General features: G+C 41.3%; 1 protein-coding gene across 1 annotated transcript in view; it reads left to right on the forward strand.

The window, feature by feature from the left end:
* Nucleotides 1–226: 226 nt before the first annotated feature.
* The window catches only part of zgc:194930 (uncharacterized protein LOC557813 homolog), a 27,628-nt gene continuing 5,336 nt past the window's right edge, over nucleotides 227–22,518 (forward strand). Inside the window, exons 1-2 of the mRNA XM_005925820.3 lie at nucleotides 227–561; nucleotides 19,233–19,285. Of these exons, the coding sequence (XP_005925882.1) occupies nucleotides 19,254–19,285 (32 nt within the window). The 5' untranslated portion in view covers nucleotides 227–561; nucleotides 19,233–19,253. The remainder of the gene's footprint in view (nucleotides 562–19,232; nucleotides 19,286–22,518) is intronic.

Below are 22,518 nucleotides of genomic sequence, written 5' to 3' on the forward strand. Positions count from 1 at the left end.
TAAAAACTACAAAATATAAGAAGCCGAATTAACTATAAAAATAAAGCTGATAAAAAGGTTTTTAAAAAAAGACGCTATAAGAAGCTGAACGTAAATTAATGAGGTGGGATACAATCACTCAACATTATATATGCAGATAGTTGCAGCTCTTTTATGTCTTTTTGTTATAATAAGTTAAATAAAATTTAAATCAAGTTAGCAAAGAAGAAGGGTGCTTTGTAGCTTTTACTGTGAAGGGTGTAACAGGAAGTAGCTCCGCTTTGGTCCACTAGTTTCCCGGAGTAACTCCCCATCAGCGCGCTCCTGCCCGCACCGGAGACATGGGACTGAGGAGTCACCGAGGGGGAAACTCTTCAGCGACTCAACACAACAAACCAAACTAAGGAAAGCAGCTGTGGCTCACCATGTCGTCCGGACTCTTAATTTTCTTACCTGAGTTTTTAACTTTAACTCAGTGACTTAAAAAAAAAAAAAAAGGACCGGAAGAGAAGCTAGATAAATGACATCCGTGCATTTTTGATTACCTGGGGCAAAGTGCCACACCTTCGCTCACCAAGACAGGTAGGTTGAAACAGTGTTTGTTTTATTGCTAATCTTCGTTTGCTGCTTACAGTGAGTTTGAAAAAGCTGAATTTGAAAAGAGTTGCTGAGATGTTATTAAAGTGCTGTTTGACGGTTGTTCACCGTCAACAGGTGGACCGGTGCTGTGATGTCAGCCATATGGCGCAAGTGTCCACAGCAGACAGAACACAGGCACAGATAAAATAAAGTGTGTTACAGTCGTGCTGTGCCACAGCAAAACAAACTTTAATGTTTAAAACACACACATGGTTTTAGAGTATTTTGATTAGCATAGCTACAATTTGAGGCATTTTTTACAGTGACAGTGGAGGTGTGAGTGCACCTGCTGCACGTAGGACTCTTTAACCTACTGCGCTAAAACAACTAATGGAAATATATGTATGTCATATAATTTTTTTTTATAAGCTATTTTCCCAATCTAGCCCTTACCATTTATGAAAAATCTTTATAATAATAACTATTTTTATTATTATAATTATTCTTGTCTGTCTTTTCCTGGCATGTGGGTGTAAGAAGTTTAACTACAGTGTTTGTAATTCAAATTTAAAGCATGCTTCGGTGGATGTAAGCCAGGCTAAAAATTTCCATAACACCCTGAGCCCTTTGGTCATGTTCAGGTGAACTGAATGAGAGTGTTGAAAACTGTTGTTATTGAGCTTGAGTTGGAGCAGACAGGTAGAGGAGCAGGAGGAGGTTGCAAGAGGAGTGGTGTCGATGTGGTGCCCACACACACACACACTCACTCATGTACATGGCCTTGGGCTGTGTTTGCACATCTAACACGCTGGCTCAGTGAACCCAGGGTCAATGGAGACTTTGTTTCTGGGTCCGTGCCCTCGTGTACAGCTGTTATATGTCAGTGATGGCGTTTAGATTATTATAGAGAGTATAAAAGATGGATGGGGCCCGCTGTGACATCATCCAGTGGTTATGGAAGTTTCCTTGGAAAGCCTCCAGTTGTCGCCATCTTGGCTCTGAATGTGAAACTCATCAGCACTGCACGCTCATTGGTTAATGGTGTGTGACTGACAAGTAGCTTTCCGATGAGCATTTTCTTACTTTAAAAGTGACTATAAATGATTCAATATGACCTAAACCTCACAACTGAGACCATAAACCCATCATGAAAGTCACAAATAAAGGAAAGCAAGGGATTTTTCTTCCCCCTAGACAACCAAAAATGTTTCTCAGAACCAGACAAGTCGCCCCCTGGTGGTGATTTGTTGTTGTTGACTCTTAAGTCACTTTCAAGATTCCTTCAACTTGCAGTTTTGTCCAAATTATTCCACAGATTTGTTGATAAAGAAAGCCATTGATTGCAGCAAGGTGCAAAATGTTCAGGTGTGTGAGCTCCACCCCTAAAAGCTCATTTAACTTTTCAAAGTATTTTCTTTGTTGAGTAAAATTATGTCCCTAAAAATTAGCGTGGAGACTGGTGGAGTGAGGCAGGATCGAGTCACCACGCCTTGGCTGGTGATTTACACTCAGTGGTTTGTATTAGCCCATTTGCTTGCCTTTAGTGGCTGACTCCACCCACTGGCAGCTTATTACACAAACCCAGACATTTAAAGTGCATGCAAATACCATTCGCCCCAGGTCTAGTTTGCTTTGTGCTGCAGGATCAGGACACAAACATGAGAACAACTCATGTTTACATTACAGTGTAGAAAATAGCTGGCACAGGTAATGTGTCTCTTTTACGTGGACGTGTTGAAGTGTACGAGCAGAGAAATCACTAAAAGGCCAATAAGATAACAGAACAAAGAGGTACAGCACTAAAATGACCAGAATAAGAAGGGGAAAAGGCTTAAACCAACATGAGAAGCCTTCAGCGTATAAAGGCTGACGTACTGTACGAGGCAGTGAATGTAGGGCTGCTGAGTCATAGACGACCTGCATATCCGACATCCACCGATTGTGAAATCAGTACATTTTTTAAAAAAAAACATTGATTTAGGTTTCTTATAATTGTGTTAGTCATGTTATAGTCAACAGTGGAATTTAGTCTGTGTAGGTTCAGTGAAATTTTCCACTTTCTTTGGGTGTTTTCACACCTTTGAAGTTCAGTTCGTTTAAATCGAATTCAGGTTCTTTCTTCCCCCTCTGTGTGGTTTGTATGTGCAGGTGTGAACACGGGAGTTGCACTAAGCTGTGGACTGAGGCGTACAAGTATAATTTAAACACCTTTGCATTCTGGGACGTGGCAGGGTACCGCCTACTTGTTAAGTGATGAGGTGTCAACCGTGCTTCTGTGTCCAGGCTCCTACTGCGTTACTTGAGGCTTTTATCGTGTTTTATTTAATATAAACAAGTCTCTAAAAATAATCTGTGGTTTTTCTCGGCCTTTCTGTTTTTTCAACTTTACCTGTTCATGCACAGCGCATCTTTAAGGTCATGGTTTTAAACCCCACCATGTAACTACAGCCCGGCTCGCGATGTGACAGGCACCAAATATTTGAACCCTTCAGAAAAGAATCAAGATTTTGATTGGATATACGAAGCTTAGGATCTGGAATTTTTCATAGTGAGTCATCCAGACCACGCAGTAGCATATTGATGACTAACCTCATGTTGTGGATGGATCATCTCGACCGTTCTTTTGATTGAAGTTGGCTCAGTTTTTGGCGTCTTTTTCCTGCCATGTGATTTAATTTGTGGCTGGCTGTCAGGGACCTTCAAATTGACTTTTACTGAGGGGAACAAATTTAATGTTCATCCTCCATCTTCATTCTGCTAAATGCAGGGGTAGGGAACTACAGGCCTCGAGAGCCGGTGTCCTGCAGCTTTTAGATGTGTCCTTGATCCAACACAGCTGATTTAAATGGCTAAATTAGCTCCTCAACATCTCTTGAAGTTCTCCAGAAGCCTGGTTATGACCTAATCATTTGAGTCAGGTGTGGTGACCCAGGGTGAGATCTAAAACCTGCAGGACACCAGCTCTCGAGGACTAACATTCCCTACCCCTGTGCTAATGTGTTTATATTATCCTAACTAGCTCTGTAGCTAGCCACCAAGTACCACACAATTAAATGGCACCTAGCCCAACCTCAAAAACCCTCCAAAGTTGCTGCTGTTCAGTTTTCTGTCTTTTATTCAAGTCTAAAGTATTAGATTTTAGAAATCTCTCAGTGAGAACTTGGTATATCGTCTTTGCATAGAAGCTAGCATGCTAACTTCTGAGGTAATAAAAAAGTCCTGAGTACATAAATGTACATGCACGGTCACTATGGGCTTGCAACTGGCTGTAAAATTAATGAGAATTCTCTGCGTTATCCACCAGGCCACACTGCTTTCTTCCTGTTTTTGCTTTTGTTGTGCTTCCGACCAATGAGCTAACTAACTGTCCGAAATCACGAGGTTTGTAGTGATGTGTTTTTGCTCACTTGGAGTTTTTTCTTTTCTGATTCAGACCACAGTAAATTAACTGTAGGTGTGAAAACGCCCTTAGAGAATCCATCAAAAGGGTCATCAGGATCATTGGCAGCACTTAAAGTTCACATGATGCTAGCCTCTGTATTTGCTAGCAAGATAGCAGGTAGATAGCATTTATTAATCTGCAGCCTGATGGAAAGATTGAGGTTGAGTGAAAGAACATTTTGGGAGTATCAGGACTATGTAAGACCAGTTTGTCATGCTCTGCCACCATACAGTCAGAATAAAAGCGTGCTGATCTATTATTACCTGCTAGCTGATGATCTGAAGCCTTTACTTTAATGATAGTGACCCTCTGATGAATAAACCATTGATGTAAATCTGGCCTTCGGGAGATAAGACTTTATTGTCAGAGTAGCTATACAGCAAAACTTTGTTCCATAGCAGGCAGTGCAGTGTTTGTGTACTTTGTGGTCTGTTTGTTTTTGGTTTATCATTAACATTTATTGTGTAAATCTGACTTTCCTTTGAACGCCCTGTCACTGGATGTGCATCTGGCCTTTATTTTCTTTATAGAAGAGGGTTATTTTTATTCAAATGTTTGACTTCTGTTCAAGGGCAGCAATCATCAAGAAAACGTGAACCAGTGTGCATTTTACATTCATTTAAATTTATTAGAAAAATCATCTGTTTTGCTTTGATTTATTAATTTCAAGATGATACTTCGGGCTGCTGCAAAGACCACGATTCATTATACTGAATAATTAATCAACAGTTTGGTCACTTTAAATATGTCCAAGTCCGTATCAGTGGTTAAAAGGGGTGCCTGCACGAGCTCACAAGTATATGAGATATCGTGCACGCGAAAAGCAAATGATGATAACACAAATGGAAGGATTGCGAGGAATGGAGAGGGCAAAAACACCGGCACAGGACCAGAACGGAGCAGCAGCAGGAGCTCCACAAATCCCACATGTGCCAGTCCCTGCTTTTTAATCATTAACTTGTTTTGTTTGACCCACAGTGGGTCACCTTGGGCACCAGGAAATTCTCACTTTTCTACACAAAACAACTTAAAAATCAGTCAAAAGGAAAAAGAGCACTTCAAGTGTTCCTGTTGTGCACCATGGTGCAGTTGGTTTATGCAGAGAGTGACAGCTGAGAGGAGGTTTTTGCAGTCTGGGTCCAAACGAACCCCAGAAGGGTTACTTTATGGGTGAATGTGATGGAAACCAACTACTAGGTGTACACATGTTTGAGCTTAACACCTTCCTGCAGCCAGGTATGCTTTGCATTCTGGGATGTAGCAGAGAATGTCTGCAGTACATCTTCCATATTGTTCAATAGTCCAGAACACAGCACCTTCTTCCAGTATAAGCTCTTCCTGCTCTGACCTCGTACACATCTGGCCAGTAAGCAGACAGAATGTTCTCACGTGGTTTGCAGTGACGCCTTTTAGTTCACTTGAAACTCATCAACTGATTTGGACTCAAGCAAATGGCCTATAGGTGTAAAAACCCTCTTGAAGTTGAGAGGTTTATTTCTGTTGTAAATTCATAGAAAGAGATCAGGAGACAGGGAAACGGTTAATGAAAACAGATTTAAAAAATTAATCTGCAGCGGTCTTGGTAGCAGGCAAATGATTATTGTGACTTAACCAAGCAAATAAAAAGTGTGAAAACTTGAGTTTATGGTAAATTGAATCTCTGAGTTTTGTAGTGGTTTAGAGATAAAAGAATAACATCTGAAGACATCACCGTGGGGAAAATGAAAACACTTCATATTAGCTGCAGGCCTTGGTCCACTTTTTTATTAGCTGAACTTCTTTAAATTCAGTTCTGCCTGGCTGGCTGTGCGTTATTTAAAACTGCACTCTTCTCAGGCTCTTTGTGGGCTTGTTTACTTGCTAAAGCGCTGTGGAGGGCTCCTGGGTCAGGAGGATCCACAGGAGGAAAAACAGCAGCAGGTCTGTGCGCAGTGTGAGAGAGCGAGGCGAAGGGAGAGCTATTGATCAGTGTGGGCTGCTGGGTATTAGAGAGGAGACAGGACTTGTTTTCATCAGACTGCCGCCCAAGGCCATCACAAAAAGGATGTTTGTACACAGCACATCATATTACACATGCGCAAACACACACGCATGCACTCGCAGCTAAAATTAGAGGAGATATTTCCATATTTTGCAATGACACACCGCTAACATGTTGTGTGATCGTGCACGCACTTGTTTACACAGCAGGCCGTACGTGGAGTTTAACGTGAAAAGAATGCCCGAGATTGTCCGCTAATGAGGAATGACTTCACGTAAATGGGTTGCCCTGACAACTCACCATGGATACACTCGCCTAATCATACCTGGCTCATTCAAATCAGCCACCTCAGCGTCAGCTAGCCGAGCTCACTTGTCAAACACACAAAATCCAGAGTGTCACTTTGAAGGAGAGACTCTGTCTGTCTCGTGCCACACATTGAAGAGTTCTTCCCGTCTTTGTGCGAGCTGCAGAAAATACTGATGAAATGCTCAAAAGTTCTGTGGGAAGCATTATCAGGTGTGCAAGGTTATCTCATCTTCGTTGTATAGCAAGTTATGAAAAGCAGGATAAAGCCATGGGACACTACACCGACTTTAAAATAGCGTATTGACATTTCAGCTTGATTTTAAAAGCCTCCGGGCAGATAAGAGGCCTAAATTGACCACCTTATCGAAGGCTACAGTTTCCTTTCAGCGGGGAAATGCAGAGGGTGACAACAGTCGCTGGTGATTACGAGGAAATCCAGTCAATAATTGCTTTGTTTTCAGTATTGCTTTGGGAGTATGTTTGTTTTAAGGTGTGCACGCATATGTGTGTGATAATAGCCAGCAGCTTCGCAGCTCAGCAAAATGGAATCGGTTGTTGATCCGGTTTAATTTAGTTTAGTTTAGTTTAACTCTATGTGTGTGTTACAGGTATCTGACAGGATGGTTAAGGCTCCAAATCTACAAGGTGGTTCTTATTTCGGCTTTAGTGCCATTATGACTAGTTCATTATTTATCATAGATACTGTTTTTTTTTTTTATTTAAAGATCATTTCTAAGCCGTCACAGCCTTTTGAGCACCGTGATCTCATCGTCATGTTGAAGAAACCAGTTTGAGATGATCTGAGTTTTGTGACATGAAGCGTTATCCTGCTGGAAGCAGCCATCAGAAGATGGGTACACTGTGGTCGTAAAAGCTGCGATGCTCAGTTGGCGATAAGGGGTCCAAAGTGTGCCAACGAACTATGCCCCACATCATTACACCAGCAGCAGCCTGAACTGCTGATACAGGACAGGTTTGATTCATGCTTTGAACGTCAATTGTAGTCTAAGTTTCCTATTCTTAGCCGACAGGAGTGGCACCAGGTGTGGTCTTCTGCTGCCCCTCCTTCAGAGATGCTCTTCTGCATGTCTTAATATGTAACGAGTGGTTATTTGTTATTGTTGCCTTCGGATCAGCTCAAACCTTTCTTCATCTTTCTGATGCTCAGGTTGAATTTCATGAGGTCGTCTCAACCATGTCTGCCTGTCTAAATGCACGGAGTCGCTGCCATGTGATTCGCTGATAAGATGATTATGTTAACGAGCAGGTGCACCCATATTGTGTATACATTTTAAATTCATCTATTTGAGTTAACGAATTATTCTGCTTTACAGCAAGGAAATGATCTCGTGTCGCAGACTGAAGCTTGAAAGTTCAGGTGATAAAAGGGCCATTTTTATCTCACTGCCCCACACCTGCTCGAACTGCCAAAGCGAGGGTGACACTGCAGTCACAGTTGTCATGAGCAGTCCAGTCTTATGACAGCACCGCACTCCTCCTGTCTCGATCCCTCTGAGATCTCTTGCTTTTTGTGTTCGGGAAGAGCGGTTGCAGCAAATGGCTGCTGGTGTTTTGGTTTTGACACACTGTCCACACTGAATCAGCATGTCCACAGAGCTGCTTTATCTGTGCCCGTGTGTACTGATTAAAACAGCCACACTGTCACACATTTCCTTTAGAGCTATACACAAATATATGAATACCCTGATATTCATTCAGTGTCCACAGGCAGTATCATTTTTGGTGCGTTTCAGGGCATGTCTGTAAGTTGAGGGAACAGTGACCGATATATATCATTGTTGTGTTCACGTAAACACGAGATCCAAAGTGTAATTAAACAAAGAACATCTTATTTGAATGATTACTGTCGTATAGGTGAGAGAGAAAGATGCTACATTGACTTCTATCAACAGAGAGAGCTGTAATTTTATTGGCTTATCATTAACTTGGTAAGATGGAACATGATCATCCGGACAAGTCTGACGTAGTCGTCTGTACAGAGCTGTCTAAGCAGCTTTGGTTGTGAAGGTTGTGAAGCGTATGAAAGGCAGAGCCTAAAATATCAAGACGACCTCCAGGTTTGTACAGACAAAAGGTGGCAACGTGGCTGTTTCCGTACAGGTTTCCCAGTCCGCATCCACAGTGCGGTGCTCACTGCACTCGGAGTTTCATGGAATAAGCAAAATACAACTATGTGCATGATTGGGGAAGCAGCAGAAAGAGCCCTTGTTGGTTTGGTATAAATGGAAGGAGGAGTGCTGGAAGCCCGGGGGTGGTTGGCAGTGATTTGGCCACCACTGCTGAGTCGCCAACTGGAGGGTGTCACAGTAAAGGGTCAAAACACCCAGGGAAAGTTGGGCACCATCTGATGACATCAGCTCAAGGCCGAAGGCCACAGACGCTCTTGAATGCAGCATCCTTGTATAGGTTAATCAAGAAATCCAGATAGAAATCAACTTTGCTTTCAAGGAGATATAAAACAAGCAGAAATTCTCAGCTCTGGCTTTTTCTACTTTGAACAGAAATTGTATTTTCTGCATTCAGTGAACTCAGTCTAACTGCTTACTCACGATCTGCCAGCAATAAGCTGACTGAGAAACTTTAACACTTCTGTAGTGAAGCAAAAAAGAGCACCCATGAGTTCCAGGTGACCTGTCGGTTAACTTTTCCATGATAAATGAGGATTTTACACCTAGACTTCTGGTGTAAATATGAGAAAATGTTTACTTCCTCTGCTGAACAACCTCTGAACCAAGACGCGTATACTCAGGTTTAATTGGCTGATGTGAAACGAGCCGTTGCGATTTGTCTGATGAAAACCTAACAAATGTTGCCCTGTATTTGTTTAGAAGTGAAAAGATTTCTTTTCAAATGTCTTTGTTGATATTTGAAAGTAAAACCTAAGAATATCTGTCCCATGCCCCGGGCCCTTAGGCCAACTCACACCTGGGCGGCTGTCTTGTTTCATATCAGCATTTTATTTTAAAACGCCTGCCTCAATGAACAGGGTGTGAGCTGTAACTGTACAAGCCGTGTTTAAGATCCTCGTGATCCAAGAAATAAAAACTCATCAGTCAAATCCAATAAAATTGCTTTTCTAGCCTTTATTAGGCAGGAAACCAAGGACAGGGCACAGGGGAATGACATGCAGCTGCCCTGCAGCTTTTCAGCACGTGGGTCACCTGCTCAACCAAGAGAGCTATCAGAGAACCTAAAAACAGATTTGGTAAAAGTTTGGTGAAAAATGTAAAAAAGAACCAACATTTCTCTAGGAAAGAAACTGGAACTTTTTCTATCATTTTATTGTTCATCTATACTTAATTACTTTGTAGTATAATTGGCCATGAAGGAGGTCTAAGCAATAGGAAAAGCTGCCATGTATGACATCCATGAATTAAAGCATCACAGTTGACTTCTGAGTTTAGATGAATGTTTCCAACATTTTTGAAGTACAAATAGAGAGATAATGATATATACGCTAGATAATAAAATAATCGTTTCATTTTATTACACATGTGAAAGTAAAGGTGAAAAACACGCGGCCCTCGTCTACATTTTAACATGCATGACGTGGATCGTAGTGATGGAAATGCGCACAATGACAACATCCACTGCAGACAGAGAAAATAAACAAACTGAAATAACAGTCAGAGAGATGAATGTCAGACCAGTTGGCCCACTTTTCCCATCACCACACCTTACCAGTGTCACCAGCATGAACACGATCGCCCTTCTCACTGAGCCTAAATGCACAGAAACACTCAACTAGCCCGGAGCAAGTGTCAAGATTATTATTATATTATATTATGACTTTATAATGTGACACACAGGTTACATAAGGCAGACTTTTCAGAGATCTATCAGATGACTGGACTCACACAGCAACAGAAGCATGTTGTCTGTAAAAGACTCGGCCTCTTTGTTGGAGCGTTCATTAGAAACCTTCCTTAGAAATATTCATATCTGCACCTCAGGCAGTACCTTTGTGAATTTTTGTTCAAAGACTGTCAGCAGAGAAGCAAACAGGGTGTTTACTTTGCCTATTAGCAAACACCTATTGTTATTCCAGCTCCCTGTTCTGGTATCCAACCCTTGTCTACCAGTATTTTTGGCTATAGTGTTGGTATGTGTAATATTTGGAGCAGCAACTAAACTCTCATTGAAACAGAAACGATTTGTGGATGGATTTCAGCCCTACGTTATAAACTGATGGTATCAGATATATGACACTCGGGGAAGGATATCTCAAAGAGGTTTTTGTGTTTTGAGGTAGGGTTTCAGCAACAGTGACACCTTTGTCTGTCTTTTAAAGTTTGTGTCTTATAGTATTAAACACATCTGATGATTTTAACGTGGAAATAGCATTCAAATAAAATTTTATTAAGCCTCTCGTATAGCATGGTGCAATTCAAATAAAAACTAAGACGTGAAAACAATGATTTGATCTGGTAGCTGTTTCTAAAAAATGTTCCTCATTTGTTAAAGAAAAAGGTTCTGGTGAAATGTAACTGAGTTGCTGTAAGCTTCCTGTATATCTTAGCAACATACCAATTCTACAGTATTCATTAAAACATTATAGGATATGTTGTGAATTTGGTTATACTTATTATGCCTCCATCACGTAGGCTTAGCGATCGACTGGCGGTGGATCGGCTACCAGCTGGCAAACTCTGGTCACTACAATGTGTTTTCCCCGTCATGCAAACTGGAAATGTTGAACGCACTTGAAACAAACATGTTTCAAATGTTTTTTTTCGTGAAGGCAAACTGTCTGTTTTTGGCTTGTGTTGCACTTACAGGTTTCACTACTGCTCGATGAGCAGCTGGTGAAGGTTTGCAGACAAGTTGGTATCTTCCATGCAAACTGCAGGCAATCTGCTGTCAAAGCGATCACAAGGAGTTTTTCAGTGCAGCACTCTGAACGTCTGTGCAACCAGTTTCAGCTAAGGACTACCAGCAACTGCTCACCAACTGGACGGAAAGCAGTGTCAATGGCTGCCTAACGGTCGCCAGCCGGTCTCTAGGCCTGTGCGACTCGTGAGCAATGAGTTATCAGATAGGTTAAATCAACATCTGCTTGTAAACTTTGTAATATTAGTGTTTCTGCCCCTTGAAACTTTTGAGTTGTAATTATTTACTTCTTTTATAAATGCTGAAATGAAAACAGACATTTAGAGTTCATCTCTAACTCCTGACTTGACTGGTTTAAAATTGTATTAGCTGTTTTTCCCTGAATCGAGGTACCTGCTGTATGGCTGCCCTATATGCAGAGAGTACAAGTCACCTTTTCAGTTGTTGTATCAACCACTCATCTCGTGTTATTATAAAAATAACTCCTCCACCCACAGACGATACCTTCCGTTTCCAAACAAAACTCTGAACAGGTCAAATCACCTTTAACCCGACTCTTTCTGTAGGAAGAATTATTTCAAGCCTCATCTTTCCAGATTAGATTTTTCCACCTCCAGCAACCCTTCACAAATGGCTCTGCCTGCCAGTTCTTCAGGTATCCCCTGGATTTCAATCCATTCCACATTTAGAGGACACTCTACAGCAATCTCACCTTTATTGCACCTGTTTCTCCAAGATGAAATGTTTCAATTTCCCCTGAAGAAAACCCAGAAAGCGAGAAAAATGGGAGCCCAGCCAAGCTGCCTGAGCTGAAATATCTCTCCCCTTCAGTAATTGTCCGACGATCTTCCCTATCATAAAAAACAGGAGCAATATATAATCTATTGAGTGGCACAGAGAGCAGATAAAGGACTATTATTGCCAGCCAACAATGGCAAATATCTGAATGAATGATAGTCATTTGATGCACAGATTGAATCGTCAGTCTCATTATGAGTTTGGAAAGTCTCCAGGGGAACGTGATTGGTCATTTGGATGTTCTGAAATGAGTCTGTTACTAACTGTAAAGCCTGGTGGAGGGTTTAAAGGCTCGTTACAGATGGGCTTGTACCTCATCACTTGTACTTCTCATGCTGCTCGTGTGTTTTGGACATGTATAGAAAAGACGAACAGAGCCTCCCTATTACTTTTTGAACTCTTGCTTGGAAACTTCGGCTCTTGCATTTTGAGTATCGGGGGTTCATTTGAAGCCAACAGTCAAAGACACGTGCTTAGTAGTATTACCTAACATTCACTGTAAAAAAAAAAAAAAAAGTATAAGGACTCTTAGTGCACACCAAGTCAGATTATTCTTCAAATAAATTAATGGAAATTGGTGCAAAACAACAAAAAAAGCAAGATTTCGAGGTCCATCTCAGATACTTGTGTGACTGAAAGCTACAACAACCAGTGGCTGCACATATTTTTGAGCCAAAGCATCCACGCCCTTAATCAGTTATGAGCCTTAATATTTAAATTTAAATAAATGAGTTGTATGAATATTAATAAAGGGTGTAACAAGCTATACAGAGGAAAACTAACTTTTCTACTAGGCCATAAACACGTTTTCTGCTGCATTTTAACCTGCGAGTCTGTGGGGATTGACTTGGTTTTGGAGCCAGCTGACCACAGTCACATTTTAACATTTTAGTTAACCTAACATGCATGTCTTTGGACTACAAGACTAAGCCCAGAGGCACAAAGGCATGAAGAACATGCAAATTACACACAGGAAGGCCCCAGCCAATGCTGGTATTCAAACCAGGAACCTTCTTGCTATGGTGTCACAGTGCTAACCACAGTTTTATTTCATTTGAAGACAAAAATAAAATATTTGAAGAATTTTCTAGAAACTACAGTTGGAAAATAAATGTAGTAGATTGACACTTCAGGAATCTCTTCTGTAAACAACCACACATATATATTTATATACACCATCACACACAGCCATTTGCCAGCTTATTCTAACATTAAATAGTCTAAAACAGCAACTGTTGAGCTCGATAGCGGCTAAATAACCTGCTGCGTTTTCCACTGTTTAACTCAGGTTAGTGATTGGCTCTTTAACCTTTTTTTAAACACCGAAAAGACTCAGGTCATAATTATAGCTTCTCCTGAACTATATCGTAAAATCAGTCCTTTGTGTTGTTTATGGGAGGGAATCATTATCTAACATGAAACGCTACTCTTCATTTCTAGCTCAACATTTTTAAAGACATGTTGCACGGCGTGTGAACAGGTGACTGTGGTAGCGGTTGCTTGTGTGGGCGTATCTTTGAGTTGCTGGGTCATCAGTCTGACCTCTGTTCCTGTCTTTAGTGACTTGGTGTTTGTTGCTGGTCGTTCCCACACCTCCCAGATGAATCCAGTGCCCTCGGCTGACCCTGAAGCCAAAGCGTGGCCTCAGTGATGCCGTAAAGTTTCTTAAACGTTGAGAAGAAGAGACGGGCGATCCTTTTTCGAGTGACAACTTTCACATACACAAAATCTTTGCATAAAAAAGAAAAACAGTCGAAACGACTCTCTGACTGCCCGTCACGTGCACCACGTTAAAAACAATCGATTTGCTTTACCAAAGGTTGATCTTATAACACATAATAGTGATGGGAACTCGCGGATGTGCACTGCACTTGTTCCCTTCTCCCTGCGTATCAGTGCCTATTTACTCTGCAAACACAGCATGGCAACTAGACACCGAGGAGCCTGAACATACAAGAGCCTGCCCTGTTAATCGTGTTTGTCTGGTCGTTTTCTGTAAGCCGGGGTTTTGGGAGTTGTCTTGGGCTTTAATGCTGATGTCTCTTAGTTATCGGAGCTGTGACGTAACCGTTGAGTTACTCATCGGCCCTTTGCCACTTTAAGAAGCATTTGTGTCATCTCTGGCCGGCAGGACTAGTTCCCCTCTGACTGCGAGCCGTTTGTGCTGACCAGCAGCAGAAGGAGTAGCCCGAGGCAGGTAACACTACAATCACATTGTCAGCACTGACACAACCTAGAACCAGTTTTTGCCTTGCAAATTTGCAACCCAACTCCATTCTGATGCAAAACAGCTTTTTCCGACCCAGGCAGCCAGCCATTAGTCATTCCGCCTGACGGTGTGTCCTCCCTGGATGCAAACCAAAACACAGCAAAATATACAGGCACCTGGCCCTCAGGTGTAAGTTTCCTCTGGAGAGAATAAACAGAAATAGTCAGAATTTCTACTGTTTGTTTGAATCTTTAGTTCAACATCTTTCGTCAGTAGTTTACATAACCTACTGTAAACCTTAATTTGAGGGCTTTTTTTAAATGATTCGGATGTTTTTGTTTTGTGTGGCTTCTCATAAAAACTCATCTCAAAACCAGAGTAATTGTGGGATATTTGATTCTAGGTTACCAAACTATAGGAGTATTAAAAATATTTGGACTGAAAATAATACTCATAAAAATAGTGTGGCATGCATCACGCTCTCAGGTTTTCCTAACCTTTTCCAATTCCCATGATTTGACACATGAGAGGGAAAGTCATGAGATCGACTGCAGGGCTAAATATTTTTGAGATCTTGTGCTGTCTTGTCTTTGTGGTGAATTTAATATTGCACTTAATGGAAATTATTATCTTTTGAGCAGCAGATCAAAAAAGCAGAATTAAGTTATGCAATTGTACAAAAATCTTAGCATGCAGCAAGTATCAGCAGTATTAGCATTTAATGCTCTGTTTGGAGACTTTGCCTTGCTCATATTCAAATATTTGGCGTAAGCAGATTTTGTCTAGCGATAAAACATTAGCCCTCTGTGTATAAACACTGTTGTAGGGAAATGTCAGATATAGTAGATAATATGTGACGCTTCTCTTTTGGACAGTCGGGGAACAAAACCATAAACATCCTGACTGATAAAGGTAAAGAAGAAGAAAAAATACATGTTTCAGTTTCTCAAATGGGATTATCTGCTTGAATTATCCTTCTGTTTGTACAGGGTTGGGCCAGAATATACAAAAAACCACGATGTAAACAAGACGCCATAATTAACCCCTGTTATTAAACAGCAAAAGGCAAAAACTCTAAGCTGGTTACCAACATCAACATGTAAAGTTAACACAGGCTCAGTGCTGTTTGACTGTCTGAGAAAAAGCAAAGAGTAAATATAAAAACTTAGCCTGTGTGTAAATGTGTTATATTGTACAGAAGTAAGTGTTCTTGTTTATCGCCATGTGTCAATAGAACAACAAAATCACTGCAAACTTGTTTACAGCTAATGGAAAAATATATACCACATGTATATAAAATATAAAACACTTTACATTTTAGTCAGTGTGGGGTCACCACAGCAGGTCCCTCCTGACACAACCCGAGACATGTGATCTGGCATTTTCTTTTTCTTTTTTACGTACTAGGTGAATGTTTAAACCACACCTTCATCATTAGAGTAACCGTGAAGTAAAACAGTAATCAGAGACTCGGTAATGTCAAACAAGAATGCGAAACGGCGCAAAGCCATGGGACGGTAACACTTGTTGTTTGTTCAGTTAAAAAAAAGCTCTTTTGACTGAAATATGTTTGAAATCTTCATTTTACCACATGTGGCTTTTATTTTTTTTAATACAGGAAAAACACAGAGGAGTGAGTCAAATTGAAGTTAGTAATTCCCTTAATTAGTCCACTGTCACAGCACTTTATAATCCATGTGCTCCCACATTGTTGTGTTTTTTTTTTGTTGTTGTTTTTAATCTGGAGTGAAAACGAGGTGCCAAGAATGTGCTAAAGTTATTCATAGACATAATGAATTTCTAACAATTCAGACAGATGCAATTATGCAAAAGGGTTTAGGACCACTTATTGCACAGATACAGTATTTGGCAGAGGAGGCCCCGAGTTTGAGGATGCTCCCCAAAGAGTCCCGGCAGCCTGCAAGACTGCAGCACATTAAAACATCCTCGAGGGCATACAGAGCAGAAATCAGCAGACACAAGTCTCTGAGATGTGGAATATACATAATGCACAAGGAAAGAAATGCCACGGCACAACAAGAAAACAGGAGGAGGAGGGAGAAGGCTGCACTTCCAGCAGCCTGAGCGATCGGAGGGTTGAGAGCAGGAGCTTGTCAGATGATTATTGACCTGCCTGAATGTGACTTGTAATTGTAAAAGTCGGCTCCTAGTGACTTTGGCTCTCCATTAATGCGATAGTTCCTGAAACCCGCTGGGAAATTACCTCTTCTCTCACTCCCTTCCAGAAGATAAGGGACACTTCGGCAGGGCGGGTGCTCGCCAGAGCAACAGTGTGTGAAACAGAGTCCTCTATTTAAAGCGCAGCCTGTCAAACCGCTGGGCCTCTCTGCCGCTATGAATTGCACTCAGCGTTTTGCACCCCCTTGGCTTTCTCATAAGTAGCTGCGAATGTGTCAGAGGTCCCCATGAAAATGTAGATGAGTTGCTGCTGAGGAGATGGCTTCAGCCATGTTAAAGTCAAGCCCACCTCAAATCGTGAGAGAAGAGGACAGAGGCCACTCTGAGACGAGAGCGTGCTACTGAGATTGATTCTGTGTGCATGCTGAGGTTTTTGTTGTTTTTTTTCCCTGCGTGCTCAGTGCGTACACCCACCTCTGGCTCTGGATTCCTTATATGTCTTTGCACACAGCAGCAGACCTGTAGGAGGATAATTAGACGTCTTGGGAGAGCTAAGTCATGCTTTGTTGCTTTTCCACAAAAAATGCCGGCTTGCATGCTTAAAAAACGGGGTGGGGGAATGAAAAAAAGGAGTGACCCAGCCGTGATGGAGTGATAGCCTTGCTTGTCTGGCGGCTTGTACCATTATATAAATCAGCACACCCTTGTTTGCTTTTCTTCAATCGATCCAACACGAGAAGCAAATTTGCCGGTCCCACAAGCATTTTTCAAAGCAATACTCCAAACAGAGTCCACCTGAGGTCTTGGCTCATTTCTTTCAGGACTATGAACAAAGATGTATCGAGTCCCACAGCACCTGAGACCTTTTACATCATACAAGCCTGGTCTTACTGCAGCTTAAAAATACTCAGGAGTAATGGGTACCGATTGCCCGAGCGGTGGCACGTTCATGTGTTCCATGCTGGTTTCTAATGGTGAACAAATCATAAAATGACCGCAGCACAACAATAAATTGATCCCAGTGTGATGCTTGTTGTAGGTTGGTCGTCTACTAGGGCTGAGTGATTAGTCAGATTTTATTTTCAGCTTTCTTTTAATGTATAAAAACAAGATAACTGAGGTAAAACTAAAACTACTGTGCTGCATTTCATTTCACAGCAATGCTCTGGTTTTGTCTTGGGTTATAAATCCAGCACCACCCATTTTTCTCCATCACTAAAAGCCCAAACACCCACGCGCTCTTTAGATTTACCTGAGCAAAGATGCAAAATCTTTATAGAGAAAGTAAAAGTTACACGAAGGTATCTGTGAATCTATAATGAACAGCATAATGACGTCAGCATCTGAAACCACAACCAGTTGGCAACCGGCTAAGTCGAGTCTCCTGTTGTAACGAGGCACGTTGCAGATGAGTTGTGCTCATCGGCACAGACCGACTCAGATTGATTGCAAAGTGTTGGCGGTGTCTCTGCGTTCATTATTAAGATTGCAGTTATTTTGCAAACCGTTGAACGATAGACTTTGAGGTCAGAAACAATTGCCAGTCTGGGCCTAACTCCTAGCCAGGTGACCTCATGCCACATCTTTTTATAGTTTCCCGTTCAGGGATGTTTCCTCTAAGAATAGCAGAATGTTTTGGCGTTGAATACATAATGAATAATGATATCCCTGGAGTTGATGAGTAATCATGTTATGTTATACTATGTTATCGCATAGTAATGCTGAGAACAGGAACCTTGAATTGCTGCCATCACAGCAGTAAAAGTGGATCAAGTGGTTGCTTCAATGAGGCCTACTTCCAACTTATTTAGCTGAATCCCACCAACTCATTTAAGTTTACCTCCATCCAGTCCAATTATATGAACTGCATCTACTGTACATGTTAAATTATTTATCTTTTTTTTCTGTGTTTACAAAAATTACTCAGTTTTCCAAGCTGAACAGGAACATCCATCCATTCTCTTCCACTTATCCAATTCAGGGTCCCGGGATGGCGCTAGAGTCTATCCCAGCTATCATAGGGAGGCGGGGGAGACCCCGGACAGGTCTCCAGCCTGTCGCCTGCTATTTATAACACCAGACAGATCGTTTAAATGAAGTCCAGCAGTGTTTTTATGCTACTCCCTAACATCATGATATGGTGTACAATTTTCTCTTCAGCAATGACAAAGACATTATCCCCTATAATTAATTCCTTGTTGACAATGTGTCTCTGCGCCAGTGTCACCCTATAATTTCTGTCACCACATTACACTCGTGGAGCTTATTCTGATCGAAGGAGTCAGCTAGAACCAAAAATAAAGCGCAGCAAGGTCAGAGAGGTAAGGTTAGGAAGAGAAGTTGTTTTCTCAGGTGGCCACGCAGCCTTTCCTTTTTCTCGCCAAAGAGACAGGGTGTCCTCTACCTCCCTCGATCTCTGCCTCTCTCCTTCGCGTTCAGACAAGCCCGTTCAAGACTCGGTGATTAATTATTTATCCAGGCAATGAAATGCCAAAGCCTGAAGAAACATACCACCAGGAGAGAAAAGGTCACGCTCATCCTGCACATGGGTACAACACACTCACACAACAGTGATGAATGGCAATAACATCTCTATCGGCACTTCAGGCAGACAGAGTTTTCATGCCGATGTTCTAATAGCATCCAAAAGCAAGGGCAGAGCAAAAAAACGGGGTGAAATCTTCAGGAGAGCCCTGAAAAAGCTCTGGTTCCTAAACCCATCGGTATGTCAGAGGTGGTAAACGGTCCGATCCACAGCTGTGTGTGTGTGTGTGTGTGTGTGTGTGTGTGTGTGTGTGTGTGTGTCCAGTATAGTAAACTGCAACCTTTCCTTGCGGTGAAAACGATATGTGCACGTTTTGACACCTGAGAGTTTGCGTGCTCAGTTTAGTTGAAGGGTGTCTGTGTGATTAAACTTTGATAACTTTGTTCATGTCTCTCTGCAGCTCCACGACACAGCTAGCCAAATGGGGTGCCAATGCTGCCGGATGATTAAAAGGTGAGAAGTGTTTCCTCTTGTTGTGTTTCTGTTCTTTTCTTTGTGCGCCACTTCTCCGTCTTACGCAGTCATCGTCCTTTTTGTATATTGTCACAACACTGATGCTCAGTAAAACCCCACAGTAATCAAGAACTCCCTCAAGAACTCTTGTTACGGAGAAAAGGAGGAGGGAGGAGGGAAGAGAAAGAGGAAGGGTTGCTCTACCAGGAAGGGCTGTGTGTAAAGAATTACAAGAAAACCATATAAAGATGTCACACCACTTCCATATTTACCTGTTGGGTCACTTTGAGTTTGCTAAGGGTTTATAAGTAGTGTCATGCGCTACAAAACTAAAAGACTTTCATACAAGTAGGAATTTGTTTTTCTTCCCAAAAAGATGATTTGACTAAAGTAAAAAGAGGAGTTTTGATTTTGGAATAGGCCAAAATGTTATTTTGGACAGTTTGGTGTTGGCACAGGGTTTTCCAGTGGGTGCATTTTATCCTAAAGCTGATTGTTTCCGTTTATTAAAAGGGTTGATTCTTGGAAATGTTCAAGGTTTTCATCAGGGGTTATAAAGTCAGGTTTCACAACTGCAGTATCAAAAAAAAAATCACTATTTACAAGTTAATCACGCTGTGACTTTTAGCTGTATTTATAGCTATATAAAATGCTCACTCAGATAATTGTCTCCCACTTTTTTTCTCACTCTGTCTTGGTGTAACCACTAGCTGAACGGGGATTGCCTGATCTTTTCTTGCAGAACAGCTAAGAAAATAACCCCCACATATATGATATACCGTATTTTCCGCACTATAAGGCACACTTAAAATCCTTTAATTTTCTCAAAAATCGACAGTGCGTCTAATAATCCGGTGTGCCTTATGTATGAATTCTGGTTGTGTTTACTGACCTTTAACAAATTTTACTTGATACACGGCGCTCAAAAATCTGTCAAAAACTGTTTTAGTAAGCTTGCTAAGCTACGAAGCTGCACCGCTTGATACATTGTCAGAGCATTACGGCTACCGTAGTCAGGAGCCTCACTGAGTAATCTGGGTCCAAAACTCCATCCGCTTCAGGTCCCAAAGTCAAACGAACACTGTTAAAGAGTTAAAACGGTCTAAATTATTTCATCTGTAATAAAATGATCAGTGTTGCTGCTTTACCAGGTGTAACAATTAAGTTTCACATCCAGGCATCTATGAAAACAGAATTTATTCAATTCAACGGAGTTAGAAGTTAGCAGGAAGTTAGCTCGCTAGCTTCCACCTAAACATGATATAGCATGTTCTGACTGAGAGATTTCTGAAAAAATTTAAATGTACAGCTCTGCTATCACTTTCAACATAAATGAAGACAGAAAACTAAACAGCAGTGACGTTTGTAGGGTTACTGAAGTTTGGCTAGCTGGTATATAATGATGTGCTACGTGATTGCTAGCGACACAGCTATGTTAGCATAACATAAACACAGTGAAGCTGGAGGATGAACGCTAACTTCTTTCCACTCGACAAAAGTTAATGTGAGGTTTCCTGATGGTTGGAGACAAATGTAATCGCATGGCAAGATGCTGTAAATGGACCAAACTTCAGTCAGGAGAACAACTGAGATAATCCATCCACAATACGAGGTTAGTCATTCATATACTGCAACAACATGGGAATAGAGCAGCTGCCAGAGAATTCAACATTAATGAATCAATGGTACGGAAGTGGAGGAAGCAAGAAGAATGAGTTGAGTAAAGTTTGACTTATCTGACTGTTTTGTTTCACTTATTGCGCCTTATGGTCCAAAAAAATACAGTATTAATTTTTTACTCACTCTAATGGGTCTCCATATACCTCTAAACAGCTCCTCAATAACAACCTCTCACTGTTGATTTCCCAATGTCACTCGTCAGTGCCACTTCTAATGTCTTCTTGGCCACTTAATGATTTCTTGTCTGTTTCATGCCGATAGTGAGAGGCCTATTTATAATACGTTTGCTTTGCGAGCCCCATGTGGATACTTAGTACAAACTGTGAGTCGATATGCCGATAGCCTTCACCTCCATGTTACTGTATTTTTTTTTTTTTTTTTTTGCCGGGCTGCCTAGTCATTAAAGCCTACACGACATCGTTGTCAGGGCTCGACATCACCGTGCTTTGTGAGGCGATCGAGGAGACAGAATAGGGCAGAGAAACAAGGCCTTGATTGCAGATTAATGAATGTGCACACAGCTATTCACATACCAGAGTCATAATCCCACTACACAGCTGTTTTTTTTTTGGTTTTTTTTCTTTCCCATGTCAAAAGATACATATGTGAATGCTTGTGACAAGCACGCATTCCTCTGTAATTGTCTGGAGTGTCACATTTCTGGGATTAACAGGATTGGGGAGGGGGGCTGGCATGGCTGGGCCTTTAGATTACTGGATCAGCAGTAGGAGTGGTTCATCAAATCTAAGAGGAACAATCACAAACAAGTCTGACTTATTGTGGTGGATGGAGTCGGCATGAATGGAGAAATCTTTGATCGGGGACGTGCACGCTTTGCGAACCCTTCGCTGGAGTATTTCCTTTGAACTTCACAGTGCAAGGTGGAAGTTCTCATCCACTTAAGACATAGGTGTCAAACTCTGGCCCGCGGGCCAAATTTGGCCCACAAAGCCATAACAAATTACTATTAGAGCTGGCCTACTAGTATTATACAGCTAATATATATATTGTTTAGTATTAAGCTTTGCATGTTCCATATTCAGTTTTTCAGCAAAACTTGTTTGAGTCCATAAGAAAAGATTCATTCTTATATCTAGAGGAAGATTTTCTTTCAACAAATATTAATGTTAGCCCGCGACTTTGTTCCAGTTTTGAATTTTGGCCCACTGTGTATTTGAGTTTGACACCCCTGACTTAAGAGGACAAAGTGCCTCACATTGAAAAGATTAGGATGTTCATCACAGCTCTAATGGTTTCACTGGCATTAAAATCTATAGGCACCTCTGCACCATTGTATTTCAGAACAGATGCAATCAGCTTTAATTTCTGTAGCACATGAGGGAAAGTAGTATTGTGCTTGTGCACGTGTCTAATCACTGAACTGCCTGTGAATGATCGTCATCGGCTCTAAAGCGAGCGCTCTGAAGAATCAACTTGAGCAACATGTATGCAAAGAATATGTTGCCTCTTTTTTTTTTTTTTTTTTTTTTTCCATTTGGCTCTTTTGCCATCAGAATTGTTGTATAAAGAAAATGTGTTTTCAAATGGTTACT

The sequence above is a fragment of the Haplochromis burtoni genome, unplaced genomic scaffold (assembly GCF_018398535.1).
Source record: "Haplochromis burtoni strain Fernald_Lab_line unplaced genomic scaffold, NCSU_Asbu1 Contig_82, whole genome shotgun sequence".
NCBI classification, from domain to species: Eukaryota; Metazoa; Chordata; class Actinopteri; order Cichliformes; family Cichlidae; genus Haplochromis; species Haplochromis burtoni.